At 39.7% G+C, this 24,404-nt stretch overlaps 2 protein-coding genes across 8 annotated transcripts in view; one reads left to right on the forward strand and one right to left on the reverse strand.

The window, feature by feature from the left end:
• The window catches only part of ESCO1 (establishment of sister chromatid cohesion N-acetyltransferase 1), a 39,968-nt gene extending 38,558 nt beyond the window's left edge, over window positions 1-1,410 (forward strand). For all 3 annotated transcript variants that reach the window (XM_039218058.1, XM_039218067.1, XM_039218075.1), the window contains one exon: window positions 210-1,410. In XM_039218058.1, the coding sequence (XP_039073989.1) occupies window positions 210-357 (148 nt within the window). In that variant the 3' untranslated portion in view covers window positions 358-1,410. The remainder of the gene's footprint in view (window positions 1-209) is intronic.
• A 4,075-nt stretch (window positions 1,411-5,485) lies between these two features.
• The window catches only part of GREB1L (GREB1 like retinoic acid receptor coactivator), a 278,552-nt gene continuing 259,633 nt past the window's right edge, over window positions 5,486-24,404 (reverse strand). For 3 of the 5 annotated variants that reach the window (XM_039218028.1, XM_039218040.1, XM_039218018.1), the window contains 8 exons: window positions 22,874-23,035; window positions 22,515-22,722; window positions 15,761-15,926; window positions 14,610-14,837; window positions 13,320-13,461; window positions 12,093-12,293; window positions 9,780-9,918; window positions 5,486-8,222 (listed from right to left, as the gene is read on the reverse strand). In XM_039218028.1, coding sequence (XP_039073959.1) covers window positions 8,059-8,222; window positions 9,780-9,918; window positions 12,093-12,293; window positions 13,320-13,461; window positions 14,610-14,837; window positions 15,761-15,926; window positions 22,515-22,722; window positions 22,874-23,035 — 1,410 coding nt within the window. In that variant the 3' untranslated portion in view covers window positions 5,486-8,058. The remainder of the gene's footprint in view (window positions 8,223-9,779; window positions 9,919-12,092; window positions 12,294-13,319; window positions 13,462-14,609; window positions 14,838-15,760; window positions 15,927-22,514; window positions 22,723-22,873; window positions 23,036-24,404) is intronic. The other 2 variants (XM_039218050.1, XM_039218034.1) reach the window with 1 other exon arrangement.

Here is a 24,404-nt window from a genome sequence, read left to right on the forward strand (position 1 = left end):
AAAATAATAAATAAAACTTGTTGCTTTCCTAAAAATTTTTTACCTCACATTATTAATAATCTAGGTGAACAGTTATTTTCAACAATTTTTAGAACATAAACATGACCTGAAAAGTCTTAATGGTCAAATTGTATTTGATAGGTTTTTCCAGTTTTAATGTTAAAAATACTAATTTTTTTACCCTTTCCCCCCCCCCTTTTTTTTAATAGGAGTAACTTTATATATGGCTCATATTTGAGTAAAGAAGAAATTGCTTTCTCAGATCCCACTCCTGATGGAAAACTCTTTGCAACACAGTACTGTGGCACTGGTCAGTTTCTGGTTTATAATTTTATTAATGGACAAAATAACACCTAAGACAAATTCTTGCCTCTTGCCTGCAGTACTAGAAGACATCTACTGAAGAGAATGGATTGGTTGCTGACTTTAACCAGGAACTAGGGCCATTTTTATTACAATGAACTCAGGACTGGCAACAACCATAAGGTTGTTCCATTTTCATAAAATTGGAAACAATGCAGTAATAGCTTATTATTGTTTTGTTTTTTAAAGAAGATATTTTATTATCTTTTACAGAAATTTATGATTGATGTATTTTATCTATAGTTATTTAGACATGTTTACATGCAGCAGATAATTGTTCATAGTGGACTGAAAACTAATGCAAGGACTATGGTCTCAGTGATAAGTATATTTTGAAGTTCTTAATATGGAAATATACCAGTGTAGCTTGGTACTGTATTTTTTTATATTGATCTGCTGATACCAGTTATAGTTTTAAAGATTGTACTTTTACAGAGCGGAAACCAATGTTTTTGAGTTACTATTCAAGGAGGGTACAATATTGCATGTTCAGGAATTCAAAGCTAATTCTTAAAGGGTCTGAAATATATTTTGAAGGAATCCCCTCAAGAAAGCAGAGTTCCAAATAAGCAGGAAGAATTTGGAATATTGAGCATTTTCTTCCATTTCTTTCTTTCCTATTCTTGATGAAAGAGGAAGTGGAAGGTGGTATAGAATTGAGGCTTTCTTTCTTGGAAAGCTTTCTTGTCGTGACTAGAATTAGAAAATAACCTCCAAAGTTTATTCTTCTTTCATTCTGGTTTTATTTCTTAAAATAAATGTTAATTGGGTACACTTAGGCTACTAACAGATCCCAAAGGTTTATAAAAACCTGTGGAATAGTTGTAAACTAACTATGGATGACTTGGTATCTGCTTTGTTATTCCTCAGAAATACTACACTGAGTATATGCCTGCGTTACTGGACTTCATTTTGATACTTGTCTATCCTTCATAGTGCCCTCTACTTTAAAGGGTTTATATGTTGAAAAACTGCTGTGGCCTTTTATGACCTGTATATAATGTAGAATAAAATAATAAAATACTCGATAGCTTTTTCTAAGTGATATATGTGATGATAGTGTGTTGTCATTTGTTCTTTTTCAGGGAGTTAAATTTAATACCTTAAAATAGAATTAAAATACTGGCTTCTTAAAAGTTTCACCAGTTTGTCAAAGGATGAGTATGTCAGTAACAACTCTGAACTTGGTCTTCCAAAAGCAGAATTATAACATGAAAATACTCTGATCTTTTAAAGAAAGAGCCATAGCCCAAGAATGAAGCACCATTATGGTCTAACATAGATTATTTTTATGAATGAAATAATCATATCTTCATTAAAAACCAGCTGAAATTTAGGGCTTTAAATTAGCTGATGTGTATTTTATCCCTCTATAGATGTATGCTTTTCACATTCATAGAGTGGTATAAGGCTCTATACTCTGTTTGTAGGGGTGTAAATATTTCCTTTTGACTCATCATAATGGTCTGACTTTTGACTCTCCCTTCCCTTTGGACTTTAAACTTGTAGTTATCCCTGGTGTCATCATTTGTCTGACAAGGATTGTAACTTTTTTTTAAAAAAGCATGAAATTTTTGGGTATAGTATAGCTGCTATAGTAACTGTTAATCTCATAATACAGATCCAATTTCCATAGAAACATGGTATGCTTCTTTGGGGAACCAGACTTGGTGTTTTCAAGAGAACTTGGGAGTAAAGAATATATATTGATTGGTTGGTTGGTTTAAATTTACAGTTACTAGGAACACTGTTATTTTCATGTTTATATTGAAGAAACAGCCCCTCAAATAACTTCTACAATCTAGGTGTTTCTATAATAGTGTTAGTAACATCTAACTTTTGAGTGTTTGCTGTGTGTCACACCTTCAGTATAGTGCTGCATTATTTTATTTAATTGTCATGATAACTCAGGTGAAGAATCTGGAATTTAGAGATTAAGAGACTGCTTATAGGAGTCTGGGTGAAAAATATGAAAACACTAAAGCTGTGATGTGTGATGGAGAAGAGGAAACAGGTAAGCTTTGAGGAGACAAATGGAAGAATTGAAAGAGTTGATAACTGACCACAGAAGGATCATGGCAAAGAATTTAGGGTAATTTGGAAATTTGATTTGGGTAACTGAGTAGATGGATTGGCTCAGAAGGAAATACTGGAGAAGTATGCTTAGAGGATTGGACTAGGAAGGATGAACTCAGTTTTGGTAAGGATTTTGAGGTGGTTGTAGAATCTCTAAGGGGAGATACCTGTTTGGTATATAATTGGATATGTTGATCTAAAGTTTGAGAGAAATTTGAACTAAATTTATTAATTTAATTATGTAGAGGTTTAGAAGAGATGTCCCCACCCTGAGGTTTGTAAAATGACAGGGTGGGAGAGAGTTGTGAGGAACACGATCATTTACGAGTCTTGAAGAAGAGTATATGGGAAGAGGTCAGAGGATCAGAAGAGAGTGCTAGAAACCAAAGGAAGAGTTTCAAGAATCAAGAATGGTCAGCACCGTCACATCACAATTGAAGGCTGAAGAGTGACACTAGAAAAAGAAGAGCGATCTTTTCAGAGTAGTGGAGGCAGTAATGGACACTGTGAGTATACACTAATGGCCATGGTCAAACTTCAAAAAAGTTGATTCTGAAAGTGTGATGATCTGAAGATGCCTTTGAATTTGTCAGCTGCCCTTGAATAGTTGTTCATTATAAAAATATCTGCTATATAGTCATTATAGGAATTACAAGTATAGACTGGAACTACAAGGTTTTATGGGTTATGCTCTTGTCTACAGGATGTGCAGTGGTTTTAATCTGCAAGAATTATAAAAGTCAATATTTTACCATTGAGTGAAATATGACTGTCATAAGGACAGTGATATTGTAATTGTTCTTGCTTATATTTTGTGGCTTCCCAGCTAGGGTATCTGGGTAGAAGCACAGCTATAGACCTGCCTAGCCATATTTCACCAGGAGTTAAGATTGCTGATTTGATTTATGGAGAGTGCAGACATACATATGTCTTCTACCTATTCTCATGGTCCTTGGGCCTTTTGGCAAATAAAGGGAAGATAACTGTCTAATAATAACCCCTCCTCCCACCATACCATTCTAGTAAAAATAAAGTACACTGGACTACTTACAGAACAAACAAGTGGTCAGAAAACAACTTTTTTTCTTATAATGTATTCCATCTTTTGTCATAGTCACTGAAGTAGATGCTTTCCTTAGCTCAGCACTTGACAGTTAAGAGCAGAAGGAATTTATCACGTGAGTGAATGCTTTAAACCTTGGCCTCAGATGCCCAAGGTTTTTTTTTTTTTTTTTTTTTTTTTCCTTAGGAGAGTTTTATTCACTTACTGATCCAATATTTACAGGGGCCAGAGAAGTCAGGCTGTGCTCAGCACAGAGAGGCAGCTGCTATACTGGCCAGCCATCCCCTACCCCAGTCACTATGTACAGATAAGGGGCCTACTTAGATCACCTTCAAAGCCATCTGGCAGAGCTCATGGGGCTATGTTTGGGGCCCAGCTCGAGACGGTGCTGGGCCCACTGCCCCTTGGCACTGGGCTCTCTGGAAACACTGGGCTCCAACTGGTTCTCAGTCCTGTTGTCCCCCCACCCTGAGTGCCTTGCAGAGGCTGAGGAAGCTGGCGTGGCAGGGACAGCCGAGTGGGGTCAGCTTCCTAGAAGCAGCCCAGTCTCTGCTATCCCTAGGAGGGAGACCTGGTAATACTGAGGGGCTGGGCAGAGGCTTCTCTGAGCCCTAGGCTCCAGGGACAGAGCCCATCGCCAGGGCTACAACACTGAAGGCAAAGCGCCCCAGAGCCCTGCTGCAGAAAGCAGTCTTGACAAGCCCAGCTGAAGCCAGGAAGGGAGTTTACAGGCCAATATCTTCCTGAAATATCTTTTGTGATGGTTTCTTTCAGTGAAACCAGGGTTTCAGTGCTAGAGCAGAATTCTTCTAGACCTAGAGAAAGCTTAAGGGTCAGTTTCCATGACCAAAGAGAGGCCTGAGGGATACTTGTTCCCTGGAACAGACTGAAAATTGTTCCAGCTTTTAGGTTGTTGATAACAGAGGTATAGCAGTCAGATCCAGAGCTTTACGTCTTTCTGATGGAGCAGCTGCTTTGGAATATGTAGTGGAACTCTGGGAGTTTGTACTTGCTCCCAAATCTGTCACCACACTCAAAAAATGTTTATCGCCTCTCCTGAGGTAATAGCCAAGGGTCCTTGGCCTAGAAGAGTATTTTTATTTTGTTTTAAAGTTTGAGAGTGTGTAAGCAGGAGCAGTGGAGGGGGAGAGAGAGAGAATCCATGCAGGCTCCACGCTGTCAGTGCAGAGCCTGACCTGGGGCTCAATCTCATGAACTGTGAATTTGTGACCTGAGACAAAATCAGGAGTTGGCCACTTAACTGACTGAGTCACCCAGACGCCCCTAAGAGTTTTCATGGTTCTGTAGCAAAGTCTACGATGCTAGCACTCTTTACATAATAGAACTGAAAGCCATTTTTCTGAAATGACAAAGTTATTCTTTATGTAGTTTGGAAATGGAGATGAACACCTCATGTCATACTACACAGTTCTAGCAACCCAAAGTTCTGTTTTTTTTAATGTTTTATTTTTGAGAGAGACAGTGTGAGTGGAGGAGGGGCAGAGCAAGAGGGAGATGCAGAATCTGAAGCAAGAGGCAGGCTCTGAGCTGTCAGCACAGAGCCCAATGCTTGAACCCACGAACCATGAGATCATGACCTGAGCTGAAGGTGGACGCTTAACCAACTGAGCCACCCAGGCGCCCCCAAAAGTTTCTAAGGACACAAGCTTAATATAGTTTCCATCTATAAAAATGTTACAGTTACACGATGAATATTTCTAGTATTTCTTGAATAATCATTTTTAGATCTGTCATCTGTAATGTGGAACTCTGCAAATGGGCATAGTGTGTAGATGCTTTATATGTGTGTATATCTTCTTTGTATAAGCTACAGCTTTTCACTCGACAGGTATTTATTTAACACTTTTTTGAACTGTTATGCCAGAATAGTTGAATCTTAAGAGTCATCCAACCTGTGATATGTGGACTTCAAGTCTTTTTTGGACATACCAGGAAATCAGGGTAAAGAAAACACTTATCCCATTTAAGGGGATGGGAGAGAATTTTAATACATTCACCAAATTAAATGAAAAGACAACATACTGTAGACACAACTTAAGACAATTTTGAATCATAAACAAAATGTGAGGTAGACCAACTAGTGAACTTCACCAAATTTTGGTTAAGAAAATTTTACAGTAATAAAGTAACACAGGTGCCTCCTTTTCTAAGAATCACAAAAAGCAGTTGCATAAATTACAGCCAAAATAATTGAATACAACAATTCTAAGTTTACATTCAGTATTAGCCTGTGTGAACTGTCATACATGGCAAGGTTCAACAGGTCTATAGATCAATTATTATGCAGGCCTAGCAAACACATTCATACCACAATGTTTTAAGGATGGCAGGGCTTGAAAGTGAACACACCAGGGTATATATTAACAAATCATGGTGTCCTGTGCTTGTGCAATTTTATCCTTAAAGGAGAAGGGGACCTAACATTGTTTAAGGAATTATACTGATAAGGTGATTTTAAAAGATCCACACCTTAGTAAGATAGGTTGAAGAGAACAGGCAGGTCAATTTGAGTTCTCCATCATTGGGGTGATGGTCTTTTGGCTTTGTTCTGGCATTTCTCTTCCACAGGGTTAAATAGTATTTAAGAGATCGCAATCATTTGATTTTTCAGAGCACAGCCCTAATATGGAGTACCTGCATCTAAAGTTACTACCTTAAAAAACCACACTTTATAAAGACTTTGAAGCCATAAAGCCAGAAGAAACCCTGAGAGGCCATCTGCCCCAGTTGCAAGTGTTTTGGAATTATTTCAAGTATTTTTTTGCCCTATAAATACTGGAATATTGCACAGTGGGTTTCTTGATATCATCTGCATTAGGCCCTTTCAACAAAACAGAAACAATTGAAATACATTCATATCTAAATCAACCTGGTTCAAAACGTACCTCTTTACCAAAAATTCTAAGCAGTATTTTTAAAGTATACATAAGACAGATCCTCTCTGAAGGAGAATTTAAAATGGGGTTTAAAGGAATTGTTCATTTCAAAATACATTTAAAGCATCATACGTAGCTGTATTAAAACCAAGAGATCTGCAAACCATTTTCAGATTAGTACATTCCATTTTTTCACTACTGTAAGTAAACTCCTTGTTATCACAAGCTAATAAAGCTGGTCCATTAACATTTTTTGTTCTAAGTAAATTCAGGCTTAGTCGGCCCCTTCTCAGTAGTTTCAGGCCACAAATAAGACCTCAATTCAAGTAAAAATGGCCATTTTAAGTGGTACGTATGGGCTAATGAGAAAAATGTCAAATTGTTGAATGATGAGAGCTGGAGTAATTTAAGCATAAATTCCCAATAGACTTTGTTCTAGAACATTTCTAAAAGTCTGGATTTGATTAAAATATATGGTGAGAAACTTACACTGTTGGTACTGGACAAACACCCCCTGCCAATTTTAGTGAGTCAGACACTTTTAATGGAATCTTTCTTACTCCTCACAAAAGAATCACTGGTAGGATTAAAACCGTTCTCTCTCTTTCTATGGCTCTGTTCCCCATTTGAGCAATTTTTGTGTTGTTGTCTGCATAAGGTAGTTGATATTTATTCAGTGTCTCTTTTATTAAAGGAAGCTTTACTTGAGGCCCTGAAAAGAAAGAAACTAGTTCCGTTCCACACAGAACCAGAGCCTGACATTTAGCTTTGCTGGTGCCAACTGCTTAATTCCAACCAAACAGGGTGGGCATGTGGTGACTGCTAAAAGCTTCTTAATTGGCTCAACTACTGAATTAGGTTCTCCTTGTACAAGATTAAACTCTGTTCCATATTCTTATAGACATAATGTGCTTAGAGACTGGAAATGTTTTTAAAGAATGAAAAAGCCAAAAGAATTTCAGCAAGGAGAAGCTGCATAAATGCATACAGTGCCTGCTCTCCATTTACTGATTTGTTTTGTTCAGTTTAAATAGTAAACTTTTAACTCCTGTGGAAATTTTGCCAAAAATTTCAATACATATAAGATTATAAATCTTAAACTAACACTGCACAGAGAAAGACAAAGCTACTTTTTTTTTTTAAAATACAAATATCTTCTACAGTCTATCATTCAGACCCCTGAGTAGTACTGTACCAAAGTACAGATCTGAAGAGAAACTGAGGGTTCAGGCCTCAAACGTTAATCTTCATTTAATTCCACACCAGTGGTGTGAGTCTCATGTAACACATTCAGGCTAGCTAATGCTGAGAGTCCGTTTTCCCCCTAACGTAGTGTAGTAGAAAACAATGCAAACTCCATGTTCGTTCTCCTAAGTACACCCTCCTCAGGCTCCCGTGGCAGACCATGTCGTAAGTAATTGCATAACTGCCTAGGGTGGAGTTAACCTGAATTGAAGGTCCCAAAAGTGGAACTGAAAGAGAGTGATACCCCCAGAGACCTGCCTCAGATTGGGGTTGGATGGGCAGATTTCTTTGGAGAACAAATATGTTGCACTTTGCTCCACAGTGATTGTACTTTAAAGGAAAAAAATCCCAAATAATTGTTTCTGCCTCACCCCACCTAGGCATCCCCTCGCTATTTTTGGTCTCTTCAAAAGCTCACACGTGGCGACCAGTAAGAAAGTAGAGGGGCTTGTCATCACTGCTGTTGGCAGTTTGAAACTCGTCCCGGAGGCGGAACTGCCACTCATCCTCTAGCTCTAAGCGGACAATTGTTTGGCGTAAGGAGCTTCTGTCTTGGCAGATGACACACAGGGTAGCACCTTCAGAAAAGAGGGCAGAAGTGCATCTTAGATTCAGGGATTGAATTATCAAGAGCCTACCGTCTTTTCTGATAATGTCCTCTAAGCTGACATATCTGAGAACCAACATATAGGTAAGTAACCTATCACAATTGCTCATTATAATTTTCATTTATTTGAGTAAGTAGTATTACAGATTCAAAAGTTCAAGAGTGTAAAGTGAAAAATCTCTTCCCCTGTGGTAACTGATGGTAAAACCAAATGTTCTGTGTTTCTAGAGCAGGGGTCCTCCACCTCAGCACCACTGGATAATTCTCTTACGGAGGCTGTTCTGTTCTTATAGGACATTTTAGCAGCATCCTTGACTTCTACTCACTATATACCAGCAGCACCTTCTGTGTGACAGCCTAAAATGTCTACAGATAATGCCAACTGTCCGCTGGAGGCAACCCCCCTCCCTCACTGTTCCAGATGTATTTTATGCATATGTAAATACACATGTTCATCTGTTCTTAAATTCTACATGAGTGAAATCATACAGTATTTGTTTCTCTGACTTCTTTCACTTAGCATCATATACCCAGGTCCATCCATGCTGTTGCAAAGGCAAGAGCTCCTTTTTTTATGGCTGAGTGATATGCCATTGTATACAAATACATTTTCTTTATCGATTCATCTATAGAGGGATATTTTGGTAACTTAGATATTTTGACTATTGTAAATAATGCTGCAGTAAACATAGAGGTGCATCTATCTTTTCAAATTAAGGTTTTCTGTTTTCTTTAAATACCCAGTAGTGGGATACTGGATCATATGGTTAATTCTATTTTTTTTTAATGTTTATTTTTGTGAGAGAGATTGACAGAGTGTGAGCAGGGGAAGGACAGAGAGAGAGAGAGAGGACACAAAATCTGAAGCAGGTTCCAGACTGCGAGTTGTTAGCACAGAGCCTGATGCAAGGCTAGAACTCACAAATTGCGAGATCATGACCTGAGCTAAAGTCGATGCTTAACTGACTGAGCCACCCAGGCTCCCTGGTTAATTCTATTTTTAATTTTTGAGGAACCTCTGTACTGTTTTCTACAGTGGCCTGTGCACAGTATTCTGAATCATACTTTGTTCACAGACTTCAGAGGTCATCTTGTCAAGATTATTCATGATACATAGTCTGTAGTTTGTTCTTGGGCAGATCTCTTTCTGTAGTGCATACCTGTTGAAGCAACTTTAGCTTCTATTCCAGTCACAGCTCATTAACCTCAGTTTTATTAAAATGAGATTGAGAAGCATTATTTCTCTTTTTACATTGCATCATTCTTTTCTAGAATTAACCGTGGTAAAAATATATTTAAATGTGGTCACACTTCTGGCCATATATCTGTATTCTGTCCTGGTATGATAGACCAGGACCTGATTTCACCTGTGCCCCAGCTACGAAAATCATGGCCCTGGTTTAAAAGCAAGGTATTCAGTTTACTGGCAAAAATGATTATTAAAGTGCTTCTTTATATTTTTCACCTGCCTGTTTTGTCCAGGGAGAACAATGGCATTCACAAACAAAAGACACTAAATTTGGTTTACCTTTTAGAAACTTAAATTTCTTCAGAAGATCAGCACCTACAAAAGAGTCACAGAGGTACAAGAGAAGTCCACTGAAAAACACTCCTTCACAGTTGACATTGCTGGAGTGGGGTCTGGAGCTGATGTAGCATATGGCCACCTGGAATCATCAAGCAGACAGCACGGGCATTTCAAAAAGTAGGCAAAACATCTGTACCTTAGCTGAATGAGTCAGTACCTTCCTATTTAGCTATTTCAGGGTAAAGTAAAGGACATAAGTTTTTTTAATTGAAATTTAAATAAGTTGGTTATTTAAACTCTGCATCTCTTTTGTTTAGTGTGCCAAGTTTTAACTTACGAGAGAATCAGTAGTAAGAAATGAACAGGCCTCTCCACCTAAACATCTTTGTAAAATGAAAAATTGCCTTCCACAAAAAGGCACACTTAGAAGGATGAAATGTTTAGATTTTTTAATTCTCATCGATAAGGTAATCAGCTTTTCATTTAAATACACTTAAATTTTCAGACAGAAGCTTCAAGCAGTGCATAATTTTAAATACTTAGTTTTATATGGCTTTCATGTAGGGAAGATAGCTTTACAAAAATTACAGGGAAGTAACATAGTTGGAAGACCCTGAGAATAGGGGCATCACTTTATGTCTGCACCTGACTGCTGGGATCCACATACTGGTTCCTCTGCTTGGTAGCTGGGGAACACTGAGCAGCCTCCTTCATTTTACTGTACTTCGGTTTCCCTGTCTGGCTAAATAACAGTAATACCTGTTTCCTAGGACTGCTTCGTGAAATAAATACTTGTAAGCCCCTTACTAGGTATTCAGTGTTAGCTGCTGTTAGTAGTAGCAGTGATGTCTAACATCTCGAGCTCTGGATCCTAGGGTGGAGGAGTCTGGAGACCTGGGTTAGGCACATGACTTACAGACACCATAAAAGGCACTATTACAGTTGATGGTTTTTAAGGTATCTTCTGTCTCTCAAATTCTACAATTTATGGTGTAGATTACATTTTCATTTTTTTTTAAATTTTTTTTTAATGTTTTATTTATTTCTAGGAGAGAGAGAGAGAGAGACAGCGTGAGCAGGGGAGGGTCAGAGAGAGAGGGAGTCACAGACTGAAACAGGCTCCAGGCTCTGAGCTGGCAGTCAGCACAGAGCCCGACGCGGGGCTCGAACCCACAAACCACGAGATCATGACCTGAGCGAAAGTCGGACGCTTAACCGACTAAGCCACCCGGGCGCCCCTACATTTTCATTCTTATGAAATTTCAGTAAAATGTTTATACTGCTTGATTTAAAAGTCAGTTTCCAGAATTGAATACAGTTGGATTTCAGTCTGAAGATATTGTGTATGTCAATATTCAGAAAAAAGCCTAAAAGGAAATACAGTACACCAAAATGTTACTGTTTCCATTTCAGGTGATTCTTTTTCTTTATACCTTTTAGATTCTTTAAAAAAAAAATTTTTTTTATGTCTTTATTTTGAGAGACAGAGTGAGTGGGGGGAAGGGCAGAGAGAGGGGGAGACAACAGAATCAGAAGCAGGCTCCAGGCTCTGAGCTGTCAGCACAGAGCCTGTCATGGGGCTGAACCCATGGACTTGTGAGGTCATGACCTGAGCTGAAGTCGGATGCTTAACTGACTGAGCCACGCAGGCGCCCCTATACCTTTTAAATTCTTCACAATTTATTATTGGATATTATGTTCGGGAACAGAATTAAATATTTTAAAAATATTACTGATAATTGTAGGGGAAAGCTTTGTGGCAGAAGCCCTTTAAGTCTTGAAGGCCATCAGTGGTCAAAGGTGTGCAAGTGGCAAATTTTTAAAAAAACTAACACTGATGGGGAATTTGAGACAAGAGAAAGAATACAAAATAAGGAAACAATGTCAAAGAAATCCTGGAATGAAAAGTGGTGAAGTGACAGCTACAAAGGTCTCCTGTGATACCCTAAATTGTCCAGTAGTCACTGAGCCTCTCTTGCCTAAAACAGTGGCTGAGACACTGTGTCTTGTGGAGAAACGTCATCATGTGATTATAATATGATTGATTACATTTTAGGACAGCAAGCAGCTGCAGGCTTGTTGGAACTGACCTCTGAGCTAAGCGTGGCATATTCATTGGCTCACTGAGGAGAGCAGAAGTAGGGATGGGGAGGGACAGTTGCCATCACATCTTGTGTGAGCCTTTGCAGTATGAGTATGTCACAGGCTCCTTTTTTTTTTTCTGTCTCCATTTAAGCTTTCAAATGGGAGCTAAAATGGGAAAGAAATGGATGGAAATGGGTAAAAGCACTGTAGAAGCCCTCTTCCCTTTACCTCTGGTCCAATGTTAAGGTAGCAATCAATGGCCAACACAGGACTCTTGAAGTTGTGGATGGCTTTGGGGAAGAGTTTGTAGGAAGCGTGCTGAAGGAACTTCTCCAGGAGAAACTGCGCAGGGGCTGCCAGTAGTGTGTGTTCACTGTCAGGAGCACAGACATACTGAAGGGGCAAGATGGGTGCTAAGCTCTCTGACACCTGAAATCAGAGCCAAGATTAATATGGGAAATATGTCTGTCACTGGATGAAACAGGCAAGGAAAAACAGCATTGCATACTAACGGCCCCCAAATAGTAGTAGCACAGTGACAAATACTAGGCTCAGAGGTTAGTTTGTCACTCTTGGGTTCTGGACAACTTTTTCCCCCTTGGGAATAGGTCGGGTCTCACTTAACACACAGCAAGGGCAGGAGAAAATGGAAACGTAAGCTTCTTTGACAGTTACTGCTTTTAGCAACATTGTGAGGACCAACAGGAAGCCTTTCACAGTGCTGCTGGGCATGGACGGGTTAAGTCCCATCCCACCAAATGCAAAAATAAAAGCAAATAGGTTTCTAAGCTTCACGTTATAAAGAGTAGGTACCAGTAAATCTCTTTTTTTTTTAAATATTTTTTATTTATTTCTAGGAGAGAGACAGCGTGAGCAGGGGAGGGTCAGAGAGAGAGGGAGTCACAGACTGAAACAGGCTCCAGGCTCTGAGCTGGCAGTCAGCACAGAGCCCGACGCGGGGCTCGAACCCACGAGCCGCGAGATCATGACCCAAGCGAAAGTCGGACGCTTAACCGAATACGCCACCCAGGCGCCCCAGGTACCAGTAAATCTCTTAAACAGAAAAGGGTAGGTCCACGGAATTCACCCTCAATAGATGTTGATTGGTCTTATTTAAAAAAAAAAAAAAAAAATCTGGCAAAGGATCAGACAAGCATCTTAATTTACATTCCTTATATCAAAGAATGTAAAAATGTTAATTTTGCCAGTTTTTAAAGGTAGATGTTAAGTTTGAAACAAGATTTGATGGAATTGTTAAGCGTTAAATCTAAAGAAAGGTAAATCTGTTGAATTTTCAAATCTTTTATTTTGCTTTAGATGAATCCTCAGTAAGGAGGACTGTATATTTGGTATTAAGAACTGACTCCCTTGTGCTAGCTCACTTTCCAGTCAAGTGGCAAGTACTTAATGCCAGTGCCTAATAACACAACAGTAGAATCAAGCTTGCAAACTTACCATGATCTTTGGTTTAATGATAAAGTCCCTTTGCCCTCCAACCTGAACATGTTTCTTCATGAGACTGAAGTTATTAAAGCGACAGATGAGCAGGCCACTACTGTTTGTTCTCAGGTTAAAATCAACATCTTCACAGAAATACCTAAATCATAATCAAAATAATAGGTCTCTGACTACCTGTCACATCCCAGCCACGTTTGCGTTTTGTTTTGAGAGGGAAGGAGAGAGAACAAGAACATTGCAGGTGAGCACTTAAGGGGGCAGAGGGAGAGAGAATCTCAAGCAGGCTCCACGCTCAGTACAGAGCCTGACGCGGGGCTCGATCTCACGACCTTGGGATCATGACCTGAGCTGAAATCAAGAGTCAGACACTAAACCTACAGAACCACCCAGGCGCCCCCACATCCCAGCCACATGAATTATATATACATAAAGTCTGTTAGGAGACAGACTCAGAATCAACTTTGCTTTCTCATGGAGCTGACCCTCTTAATGCTGCTCATTTCAGGGAGCTCACAGGCCAGAGTTAAAAGAAGGACGACGCGAGAGGACTTTGGCCCCAGACCTTCCACAAGGCCTTAGGTATTCCTGAACTGAATCAGGACTGACTGCACATTTTACATACTCTTGAGGGAGAGAAATGCAGAGGTGCTCCCAGTTTAACAATCCTGGCTGCCAACAGGATGAACCATCATCTGCCAAATTTAAAACACAGACATGAAATAGCTACAGACTATTCTAATAGCTATAGATTGAGGGATGACGTAGAAGGACTTTATCATTCCTGACATTCCTCATTTGGCCATATTGGGTTTTCCAGGATGTGGTCATTTCAAGAGGCAAGACCAGGGCTAGTCTGCTCATTCCCACCTGGTAGCATTTCCCTACAGATCTCTGGATCTTAGTAACGTTTACAGGAAGGGATTAACTTCTGAGTTCTGAGGATGGAAGAGTTCACCTTAAATGGGTTAAGGATCCACCCGCACTGATTTGTACTGATGTAATAGTTTTTGTCCCTCTTTTAGTTCTTGTTGAATAATGGGATAGCTAAAATATGTTCTCCAAGTATTTCATGTTGTAATTATTATTTAAGAGTCTGGGTCAGTTTGAAGGATGATGAAGGGTGGGGCTTTGGGGTTTGTGATCCCCTTTCTCTTCTGCCCCCCCATCCCCCCGCCAGCCCATCCATAAAAAGAGATTCTTAGGTTTTCAAAGACAGAGGACAAACACATTATAGGGGTCAGAGTAGGGCAAAAGCAATCAGATGCCAGGACAGGAGGCCTGACTTACCTGTTGAAGTCATACTGCACATTCTGAGTCAAGTCTGTGTTAAGGAGGATGAAGTCATGCACATGGCACCTAGAGAATGGGGCTTTCAGGCTCTGAGAAGTCAGCTTGCTGCTCCATTTCTGTATGCCCAGGATTGCGTAGTGGATGATTTTTGGTGTTGCTTCAATATGCTGCAAGACACTCTTCAAGGACACATTCTTACTGGAAACTCCTGCTTCCATGGGCTGGCTATGAAATGTAAAGTTAGTTTATAGAAGAGAGCAATAAATATTACCGAAGGATCATTTTTGAAGGGCTAACACTACTATACACTATTAATATCTGTAAAGGATATAATTAGATGGCTTACTTTATGTTAGCCTGGAATGGAAAAGGATGTCAAGCCTAGTTTTCACGCTGCCTGCCACTGCTAACTGAAAAAAGCGGCCTTTTGGGGGTGGGGCTTATTACCACTTTAAGGGAGAGAAAAAAAAACCAGCCCAACTCAAAATGAATAATGAATAAGGAGTTACCAAAGAGATGGAGCCAGAGGTTAGAAGCACACAGGTATACTTCCCAGTATTGTAATTCTGGTATAATAAAGGAGTACTGGAGAGTGTCATTGGCTTCATATTCACGGTGGAAACAGATACAGTATATGAGCTGGAAGGAAGGGCCGAGAGGTGGGGATGCTACTGGTATTTAGGGACTGTTTACTGCATAGGACTTCTCCAGATTTAGCATCCCCTCGTCCTCATGGAGCCCCTTCATCAGGTGAAGAGCTACTGATTTTCGCCCAGCCCTAATTTTATAGGTGATGGAATTGAGACAAAGGTATGAAATAACTTTCCCTTTTCATCCCAAACAGAGCTGGGATTAAAAAGCAGGTGAGATTCAGAAGCTAGTGGGACCTTCTAAATCATAGCACCTTTCAAAAGACTTTATGGCAAACCAAAGCCATGATGCAGAAATAGTCCTGAAATTTAATGGCATGGTGAATATCTAAATTAAAAAAAAAAAAAAGTGCTAGTGAGAGTTGTCTTCTGGATAATTGTTTTGCTCTGGAAAGCTGCCCCTCTCTCATTTAGTTCCATATATAACAAGCCAAGGAAAGCCTCTCCGTCATAGCGTTAGGCCATTCTCTCCTAGAACTGCTTGGCAAATACTACTACCTGGTCTGATCCTGAACACTGTGAATGTTCCATAGAACACACGAGTCATCCATCACAACGATGAAAGGCCAGACACACTGGCGTTTAACTCCCAGTTCTTCCAGGCGGTTTCTCTCCAGTTCCAGATTGTGATAGGACAGCTCCTTAATGAGAAACCTGGCAGCACCTGGAAGGCAACATAGCCACAGCTGTACATCCTTCACTGGACCCAAACCCCACAGACAGCTCACATTCTCTCCATAGGCATGCCTAGTCACATGGTGGCCATGTGGGGTGGGAGGGTCAACCAATTGTTCAGAGCAGTGGTTCTCAAATGAGTGGAAAATAAGAATCACCGAAGGAGTCTCTTTAAAATGCCAATTTCCAGAGCCCATCACCAGAGATTCACTTTAGGTCTGATAAGGAGCCACAAACCAGAGCGGTCTTTGATGATGCAGATGATTCATGAAGTACACTGAGGTAGCATAAGAATCCAGTTTCCCTGATGGGACAAAGGATACCACACAGAGGAAACACTACTGGTTAGTAGCCACAATGAGACCTGCTTTGTCTTGGAAGCAGCCACTCACATGTCCTGCATTAGGGAGTAGCCAAGTTTGAAATAACTTGGACTAATGTATCCCCTGGTTTATCCTAAAGGTACCTTTAGGAGATTGACAGCAATGTCTTCTTTGAAGAAGATTCTGAAGACTGGCATCCTTTCCCTAGAGTTTTTTGTTTGATTTGCAAGAGGCAATATGGTCTAGTAAAAGACTGGAGCCAAGCTGCCTACATTTAAATCCTGATACCACAACTTTCTAGCTGTGGGACAGTGAAAAAGTTAACTCTCCTATGTCTTGGCTTCTCTACCTGTAAGAAGGCAATGGGAATGTCCATATCACAAGATTGTTGTGTGGTGCTCAAGACAGTGCCTAACATGTGGTAAGTACTCAGTAACAGCGATTACTAAGATGCTGTTCCTCAGATCCATCCATGTGGTTGCAAATGGCAAGATTTCTTCTTTTTATGACTGAATAATATTCCACTGTGTATATAAGCCACATCTTCATCTTTTCATCTATTGATGGACACTTAGGTTGTTTCCATAACTGAGCTACTGTAAATAATGCTAAATGAAATAAGCCAGTCAGAGAAAGACAAATACCATGATTTCACTTATATGTGGAATTTAAGAAACAAATGAAGGAAGGAAGAAAAAAAAAAATAAACCGTAACATAGACTCTTAACTATAGAGAACAAGGGAGGTGGGAGGGGGGAAAGGGAGAAAAGGTAAAGGAGATTAAGAGTACACTTATCATGATAAGCACTGAGTAATGTATGGAATTGTTGACTCACTATATTGTACACCTGAAACAAATATAATACCATATGTTAACTACACTGGAATTAGAATTAAAAAATTTTTAAGAAAAGATGACATATTAGACAAACTTTATTAGACAAATTTTCACACCCGAAAATGAGACAAAATGTAGGTAATGAAATGAAGAGGCTTAAAAAGCTATTAAGCCTATGAAGGAATGAGAAAAATAGTTTTGAGTGGAACAAAGGTATTGCTAGTGATTTAGGAAAATCTACCTTCCAAGAACATGTATGTAATACTTTGTGTTCTCAATGTAGTAAGGACCATATATGAAAAGCCCACAGTTAACACTGTAATGGTAAAAGACTGAAAGCTTTTCCTCTAAGATCAAGAACAAGACAAGGATGCCCACCTTTACCACTTCATTTAATATAGTACTAGAAATCCTAGCCAGAGCAATTAGGCCAGAAGAAGAAATAAAAGGCACTCAGGTTGGAAAGGAAGAAGTAAAATTGTCTCTTTGTAGGCAACATGACCTTAAATGTAGAAAACCATAAAGATTACACACACACAGAAATAAGTGAATTCAGCAAAGTTGCAGATACAAAACTCAAAAAATCTGTTGTCTCTAAACACAATAATCTAAAAGGGAAATTAAGAAAAAAATTCCACGTACAATGGCATCAAAAAGAATGAAATACTTTGGAATAAATGTTTAACCAAGCACGCAAAAGACTTATACATGAAAAAGCACACAACATTTGCTGAAAGAAAGTAAAGATGACACAAGTAAATGGAAAGACATCTGTGTTCATGGATTGGAAGATGTGATATTGTTGAGATGTCAATATTACCCAAAGTGATCTGCAGATTTAATGCAATCCCTATCAAAATCTTAATGATATCTTTTTGGTGCAGAAAAAAAAAATCCTTAAATTCATATGGAATCTCAGCTGACCTTCAACAGCCAAAACAACTTTGAAAAAAGAAGACTACAGTTGGCTGATTTCGAAACTAACTACAAAACAACAGTAATTACAACAAAGTGGTAGTGGCATAAAGACAGAAATATAGACCAATGGGATAAGAATACAGAGCCCAACACCATGCCCTGTGCTTCTGTTCCAGCCCTAAGGGTCTATGGTCAAATGATTTTTTTTAATGTTTTTTTAAAAATTTATTTCTGAGAGAGAGGGAGAGAGAGAGACAGAGAGACAGAGACAGACAGCATGAGCAAGGGAGGGTCAAAGAGAGAGGGAGACACAGAATCTGAAGCAGCTCCGGGCTCTGAGCTAGCTGTTAGCCAAGAGCCCAAGGTGGGGCTTGAACCCACAATTCATGGGATCATGACCTGAGCCGAAGTCGGACATTCAACCGATTGAGCCACCTAGGTGCCCCTCAAATGATTTTTTTTTCTTTTTTTTTTTTTAATATTTTATTTATTTCTAGGAGAGAGAGAGACAGCATGAGCAGGGGAAGGTCAGAGAGAGAGGGAGACACAGACTGAAATAGGCTCCAGGCTCTGAGCTGGCAGTCAGCACAGAGCCCGATGCGGGGCTCGAACCCACGAACCGCGAGATCATGACCTAAGCGAAAGTCGGACGCTTAACCGACTAAGCCACCCAGGCGCCCCAGCCCCTCAAATGATTTTTGATAAAGGTGCCAAGGCCATTGAATGGAAAAAGGACAGTCTTTTCAACAGCTGGTATTGAAAAAACTGGATATTCACATGCAAAAAATGAAGTTGGATCTTTACCTTACACTACATAAAACTAACATGGATCAAAGATGTAAATGCAGGGGGCGCCTGGGTGGCTTAGTCGGTTAAGCGTCCGACTTTCCCTTAGGTCATGATCTCGCGGTTCGCGGGTTCGAGCCCCGCATCGGGCTCTGTGCTGACTGCCAGCTCGGAGCCTGGAGCCTATTTCAGAGTCTGTGTCTCCCTCTCTCTCTGACCCTCCTCTGCTCATGCTGTCTCTCTCTCTCCTAGAAATAAATAAAAATATATTTAAAAAAAAAAAAGATGTAAATGCAGGAGCTAAAACTATAAAACTCTTAGAAGAAAACCGGCAATCAGCAAAACTAAAATCAGCAACCAATGGAATGGGAGAAGATATTTGCAAGTGACATATCAGATAAAGGGTTAGTACCCAATATCTATGAAAAACTTTATCAAACTCCAATACCCAAAAAACAAATAATCCAGTGAAGAAAAGGGCAAAAGACATGAACAGACACTTTTCCAAAGAAGACATCCAGGTGGCTAACAAACACATGAAAAAATGCTCAACATCACTATCAGCAGGGAAATACAAATCAAAACCACAATGAGATACCACCCCACGCCAGTCAGAATGGATAAAATTAACAACTCAGGCAACAATACATGTTGGCAAGGATGCAAAGAAAGAGGAACCCTTTTGCACCGCTGGTGGGAATGCAAACTGGTGCAGCCACTCTGGAAAACAGTATGGAAGTTTCTCAAAAAATTAAAAATAGAACTACCCTATGACCCAGCAATTGCACTACTAGGTATTTATCCAAGGGATACAGGTGTGCAGTTTTGAAGGGGCACATGCACCCCGATGTTTACAGCAGCATTATCAACAATAGCCAAACTACGGAAAGAGCCCAAATGTCCATCAATGGATGAATGGATCAAGAAGATGTGTGTGCGCGTGTGTGTGTGAATGAAATCTTGCCATGTGCAACAACGTGGATGGAACTAGAGTGTATTATGCTAAGTGAATTAGTCAAAAGACAAATATGATTTCACTCTTATGTGGAGTTTAAGATACAAAACAGATGAACATAAGGGAAGGGAAGCAAAAATAATATAAAGATAGGGAGGGGGACAAAACATAAGAGACTCTTGAAAAAACAAGAAACTCTATAGAGAACATACTTGAGGTTTGCTGGAAGGGTTGAGTGGGGGGATGGATGAAATGGGTAAGGGGCTTAAGGAAGACACTTGCTGGGATGAGCACTGAGTATTATACATAGGGGATGAATCACTGGAATCTTCTGAAATCAGTATTGCACTACAGTTAGTACTATATGCTAACTAGCTTGGATGTAAATTTTTAAAAAAGTATAAGGAAAAAAATTAAGAAGAAGAAAACAGGCAAAAATAGCTTGCTATTGGATGTAACAATTATTTCTTGGATAGGATACCAAAAGGACAGTCAATAATAGGAAAAAATAAATTAGACTGCATCAAAATTTAAAATTTCTGTGTAAAGGATACAATTAACAGTGAAAAGCAACCCATGAAATGGGAGAAAACATTTAGAAATCATTAGTAGGGGGTTAGTATCCAGAATACATAAAGAACTCCTACAAGTCAACAACAACAAAAAAACTAATTTAAAAATAGGAAAAGGACTTGAATAGATTGTCTCAAGTAGATATAAAAATGGCCAACAAGCACACAAGATGCTCAACATCATTAATCATTAGGCGAATGCAAGTCAAATCACCGTAAGATACCATCTCCTACCCGTTAGGATAGCTACTATCAAAAAACAAGCAAACAAAAAATCTCCCAAAACTCAAAACAAACAAAACCCAGAAAATAAGTATTGGTGATGATGTGAAGCAACATTTTACACTATTGCTAAGAATGTAAAATGGTATAGCTATTATGGAAAACCATTTGTCAATTCCTCAGAAAATTAAAAATAGAATTACCATATGATTCAGTAATTCCACTTGTGAGTAAATAACTCGAAAGAATTGAAATCAGGGTTCTTGGAGAGACATTTGTACATCTATGGTCATAGCAGCATTACTCACAAGAGCCAAAAGGTAGAGAGCAGTTCAAGCGTCTTTATGAACAGAAAATGTGTATACATACAACAGAATATTACTCAGCCTTAAAAGGGAAGGAAATTCTGACACATGCACAACACAGATGACCCTTAAGAACACTGTGCTAAGCTAGACACAAAAGGTTAAATACTGTATGATTAAACTTACGTGAAGTACCTACAGTAGTCACACAGAGACAGAAAGTAGAATGGTGGTTGCCAGGGAAAGAGGGAGATAAGCAGTTCATCTTCAGTGGTATGGAGTTTCAGTTTTGCAAGATGAAAAGAGTTCTGGAGGTTAGTTGCAAAACAATATGAATATACTGAACACTATTGGAATGTACACTTAAAAATAAATGGCTAAGATGGTGAATTTTATGTTTTTTTAACAAATAAAGAATAATCTGCATTTATTTCATTTGCATATATGTTAGCTTCTCCTCAAATTACTGCAAAAGTGGCAAAACTGTAACTAAGCTAATTCATCAGATCTGGGATGAGGAAAGTCACCTATAGATTGGTAAGGCATAGAAGGGGGTAATTTGAGGGTCACACTCCTATAAAAAATGTTTAGCTAGTTTGAGGATGGGTGGTTTTGGAGAGGACAAAACCAAAAATATGTAAAGGCCTTAATTCACTTGATAGAAAGTGATAAACATGGAAAATAAAATTGTATTCAAAACAAACAAGTTTTTGAAAATATTGTAATCCCATATTTAAGGACACAAAAAGGAATGGAAGGGAGAACAAGAAGAGGAAAGCTCTAAGGAGGAAGGGAGAAGGAAGGTCAGATCAGCAGAGGGAGAAACAGGCTGAAGGGGAAAAGAAGGGAAAACGAGACCCTGCAGAGGAGGAGTGCAGTTAGGGAAACTACTCAGGTCTCATCTGTATTCACTCTAGTTCTGGACTGGATGTTCCTACTTCCCTTTAATGTGTCAATTAGCAGCTTTTGAACTTCAGCCCTTCTGAGACTGCAAAGAGTCTGACACCCACAGGAGTTGATTGGGGAAAATGGTGAACAACTACCATGCAAGAAATGAGCAGACACACAGCTCTGAATCCAATTGGAGGTCTCCTGCCCCCCAACAGCTCTGTTCCACACTCAACAAGGAATGCCCCTTTAATAAATCAGACCATTGCTTTTAAACTCCATGGGAAAGCAAGCGAGACTTTTCCAGGCACTTTTAAGATGACTGCCATAGGCAGTAATGATACTTCCAATTTCCGGTTGGACAGAACCCCTTAGAACTTGCCATGTGCCTTTAAAAATGATTAACAATGGCTTGGGGACACCTCCAGATCCCTCTAGACCACAGGGAACTAGCTCCCCCTTTCCTCAGACCATCCTTGCTGTTTTGTTTCTGCTGCAGCGGGCCCAGACCACACTGGGAAGAATCCCAAACCCTTTCTGGGGCGCTCAATATACCAGTGACTTTTTTAGTCACAAGCCCTCAGAAGTTAAAAACTGCAAAACAGCAGTTGGAGGAAAAAGACAATTTAAATTTAAAGAAGAATCAAAAATCCTTTGGTCATAGGGGCCGGACTCTTTCCAGAAGCTGGGGAACCTTTGAACGTTTCATGTCCAGGCAATGGAGCTCACTTTATCTTTCAGCCCTCTTTGCGTCCCAGGGGGCCCCTTACCCACGCCTGCATTATTGAACATGCCAGGAAGCACCAGCATGATGTGGTTGGGCCAGTACTTGCGGTACAGTGGCATCTCATATTCTTTGACCACCAGAAGATGCAGGTGGCTGATGCCCTCCATGGCGTGAAAAAGGTTTAGAAGTCCATGCTCATGGCGACCACTGGAAGGAGTGAAAATAGGGCTCTTGACTGCATTCAAATTCTGCTGAAAAGGGGGGGAAAAAAAGAAAAGAAAAGAACCAGAGACCAAAAAGGGAAGTTAAAACCCTTAGATTTAAGAAGTTTAGAGAACCTGATTTAGCACCTCGGGCCTGTCAATCTGAAAGCAGTGTTGGCATCCAGACACTGTCACCCACCTTGTCTGAAACCAGGGGCAGCCGCATGCTCTCCAGGTGTTTGCCCTGCTTGCTGAAGACAAAATGACTCTCTTTGGATTTGGGAATGATGAAATAGAGCTGTACCTCTTCTCCCAGCATAGAGGAAGAGAATGTGAATGCATGAAGGGTGGAGTCAGACATCTAGATTTGTAAAGAAAGAAGGAAGGGGATGTAAGCTCATGGTTTGCAAAATTCTAGTCCACTTGTTAATGTTTTTAAGAGAGATGAACTAACCTGAACTCATACATACACTCATACACCAGACTTGGCTGTCCCTGAAACGTTGAAAGAGTTGGAAAGGCAAACATTTCATCTTTCAGTAGCTGCCACTGACGTGAGAGCCAAGCCTCTGGCCCCTATACAGCCTTTCTGTGGGTGAAGTTTCTGTTGCTTGACACTGTCTTTTGCATTCCTCATGTTCTTAGAACCAGTATTGCTCAGTCTTATGCATTAAATATTAAATATTCCTGCTCTCTAAACTTTTTTTTAATGTTTTATTTTTATTTATTTCTGAGAGAGAGAGAGATAGTGTGAGCAGGGGAGGGTCAGAGAGAGAGGGAGACACAGCATCCGAAGCAGGCTCCACACTCTTAGCTAGCTGTCAGCACAGAGCCCGATGAGGGGCTCGAACCCACAACTGTGAGATCATGACCTGAGACGAAGTTGGACACTTAACCAGCTGGGCCACTCAGGTGCCCCTCTAAACATTTTCAAAGGTGCCCAGTTATAGGGGGAGAATCACTTCCATCTATGTGCATCAGGCTAAATGAATATCATTTTTCTAAGTAAAATATTAGGGCCAACATCATTAAAATGCCTCTGTGGTCCCATCCTTCCTGGCTACAGTGGAACCTGAAGAAGTTTCAACAGTCATTTAGCCTAGGACTCTGGCTTCCAGAAGAGACCATCTGGCTCACTGAAGCCAAATATAAATGTAACTCATTTTTAAAATTGCCAGAAAGTTGGGATGCCTGGCTGGCTCAGTCGGTAGAGCATGTGACTCTTGATTGTAGGACCAGGAGTTCAAGCTCCACGTTGGGGATAGAGCTTACTTTAAAAAAAAAAAAAAAGTATTATAAAGTTCACATGCTTTCTCAGTAACCCAGCTCAGTGAATAATTACATAATTTATGTGCTTTGCAATGCAGACAGTATTTGGCTTATTGAAAGGATAGCATCAATTTTCAGCAGCTACTGGAGTCCAGTTAGATTTCCTAAGATTTTTAACCTAAATATTATATTTCCTAGGAAAATAGTATATAATTCTTCCCTCAAATTCTGGTTCATTCTGCTTCACAAGCATTGTAGTATACTAGTTAGTGAGTACTATAATCACAGAAACTAACGATATGAACAGAGGATTTTTAATAAGTTATCTAAAAGCTTATGATTTGTAGACCAGGGATTGAATCTTCTATATGCTGTAAAGTATCACGAGTGGTTGACAAACTAGCCCACCAAAAGTTTTCAGTTAACACCAAGAAAACAAATGGGACACAAATGGTAACTTG

Source organism: Hyaena hyaena, unplaced genomic scaffold, assembly GCF_003009895.1.
Source record: "Hyaena hyaena isolate Hyena2069 unplaced genomic scaffold, ASM300989v1 scaffold_14, whole genome shotgun sequence".
NCBI lineage: Eukaryota > Metazoa > Chordata > Mammalia > Carnivora > Hyaenidae > Hyaena > Hyaena hyaena.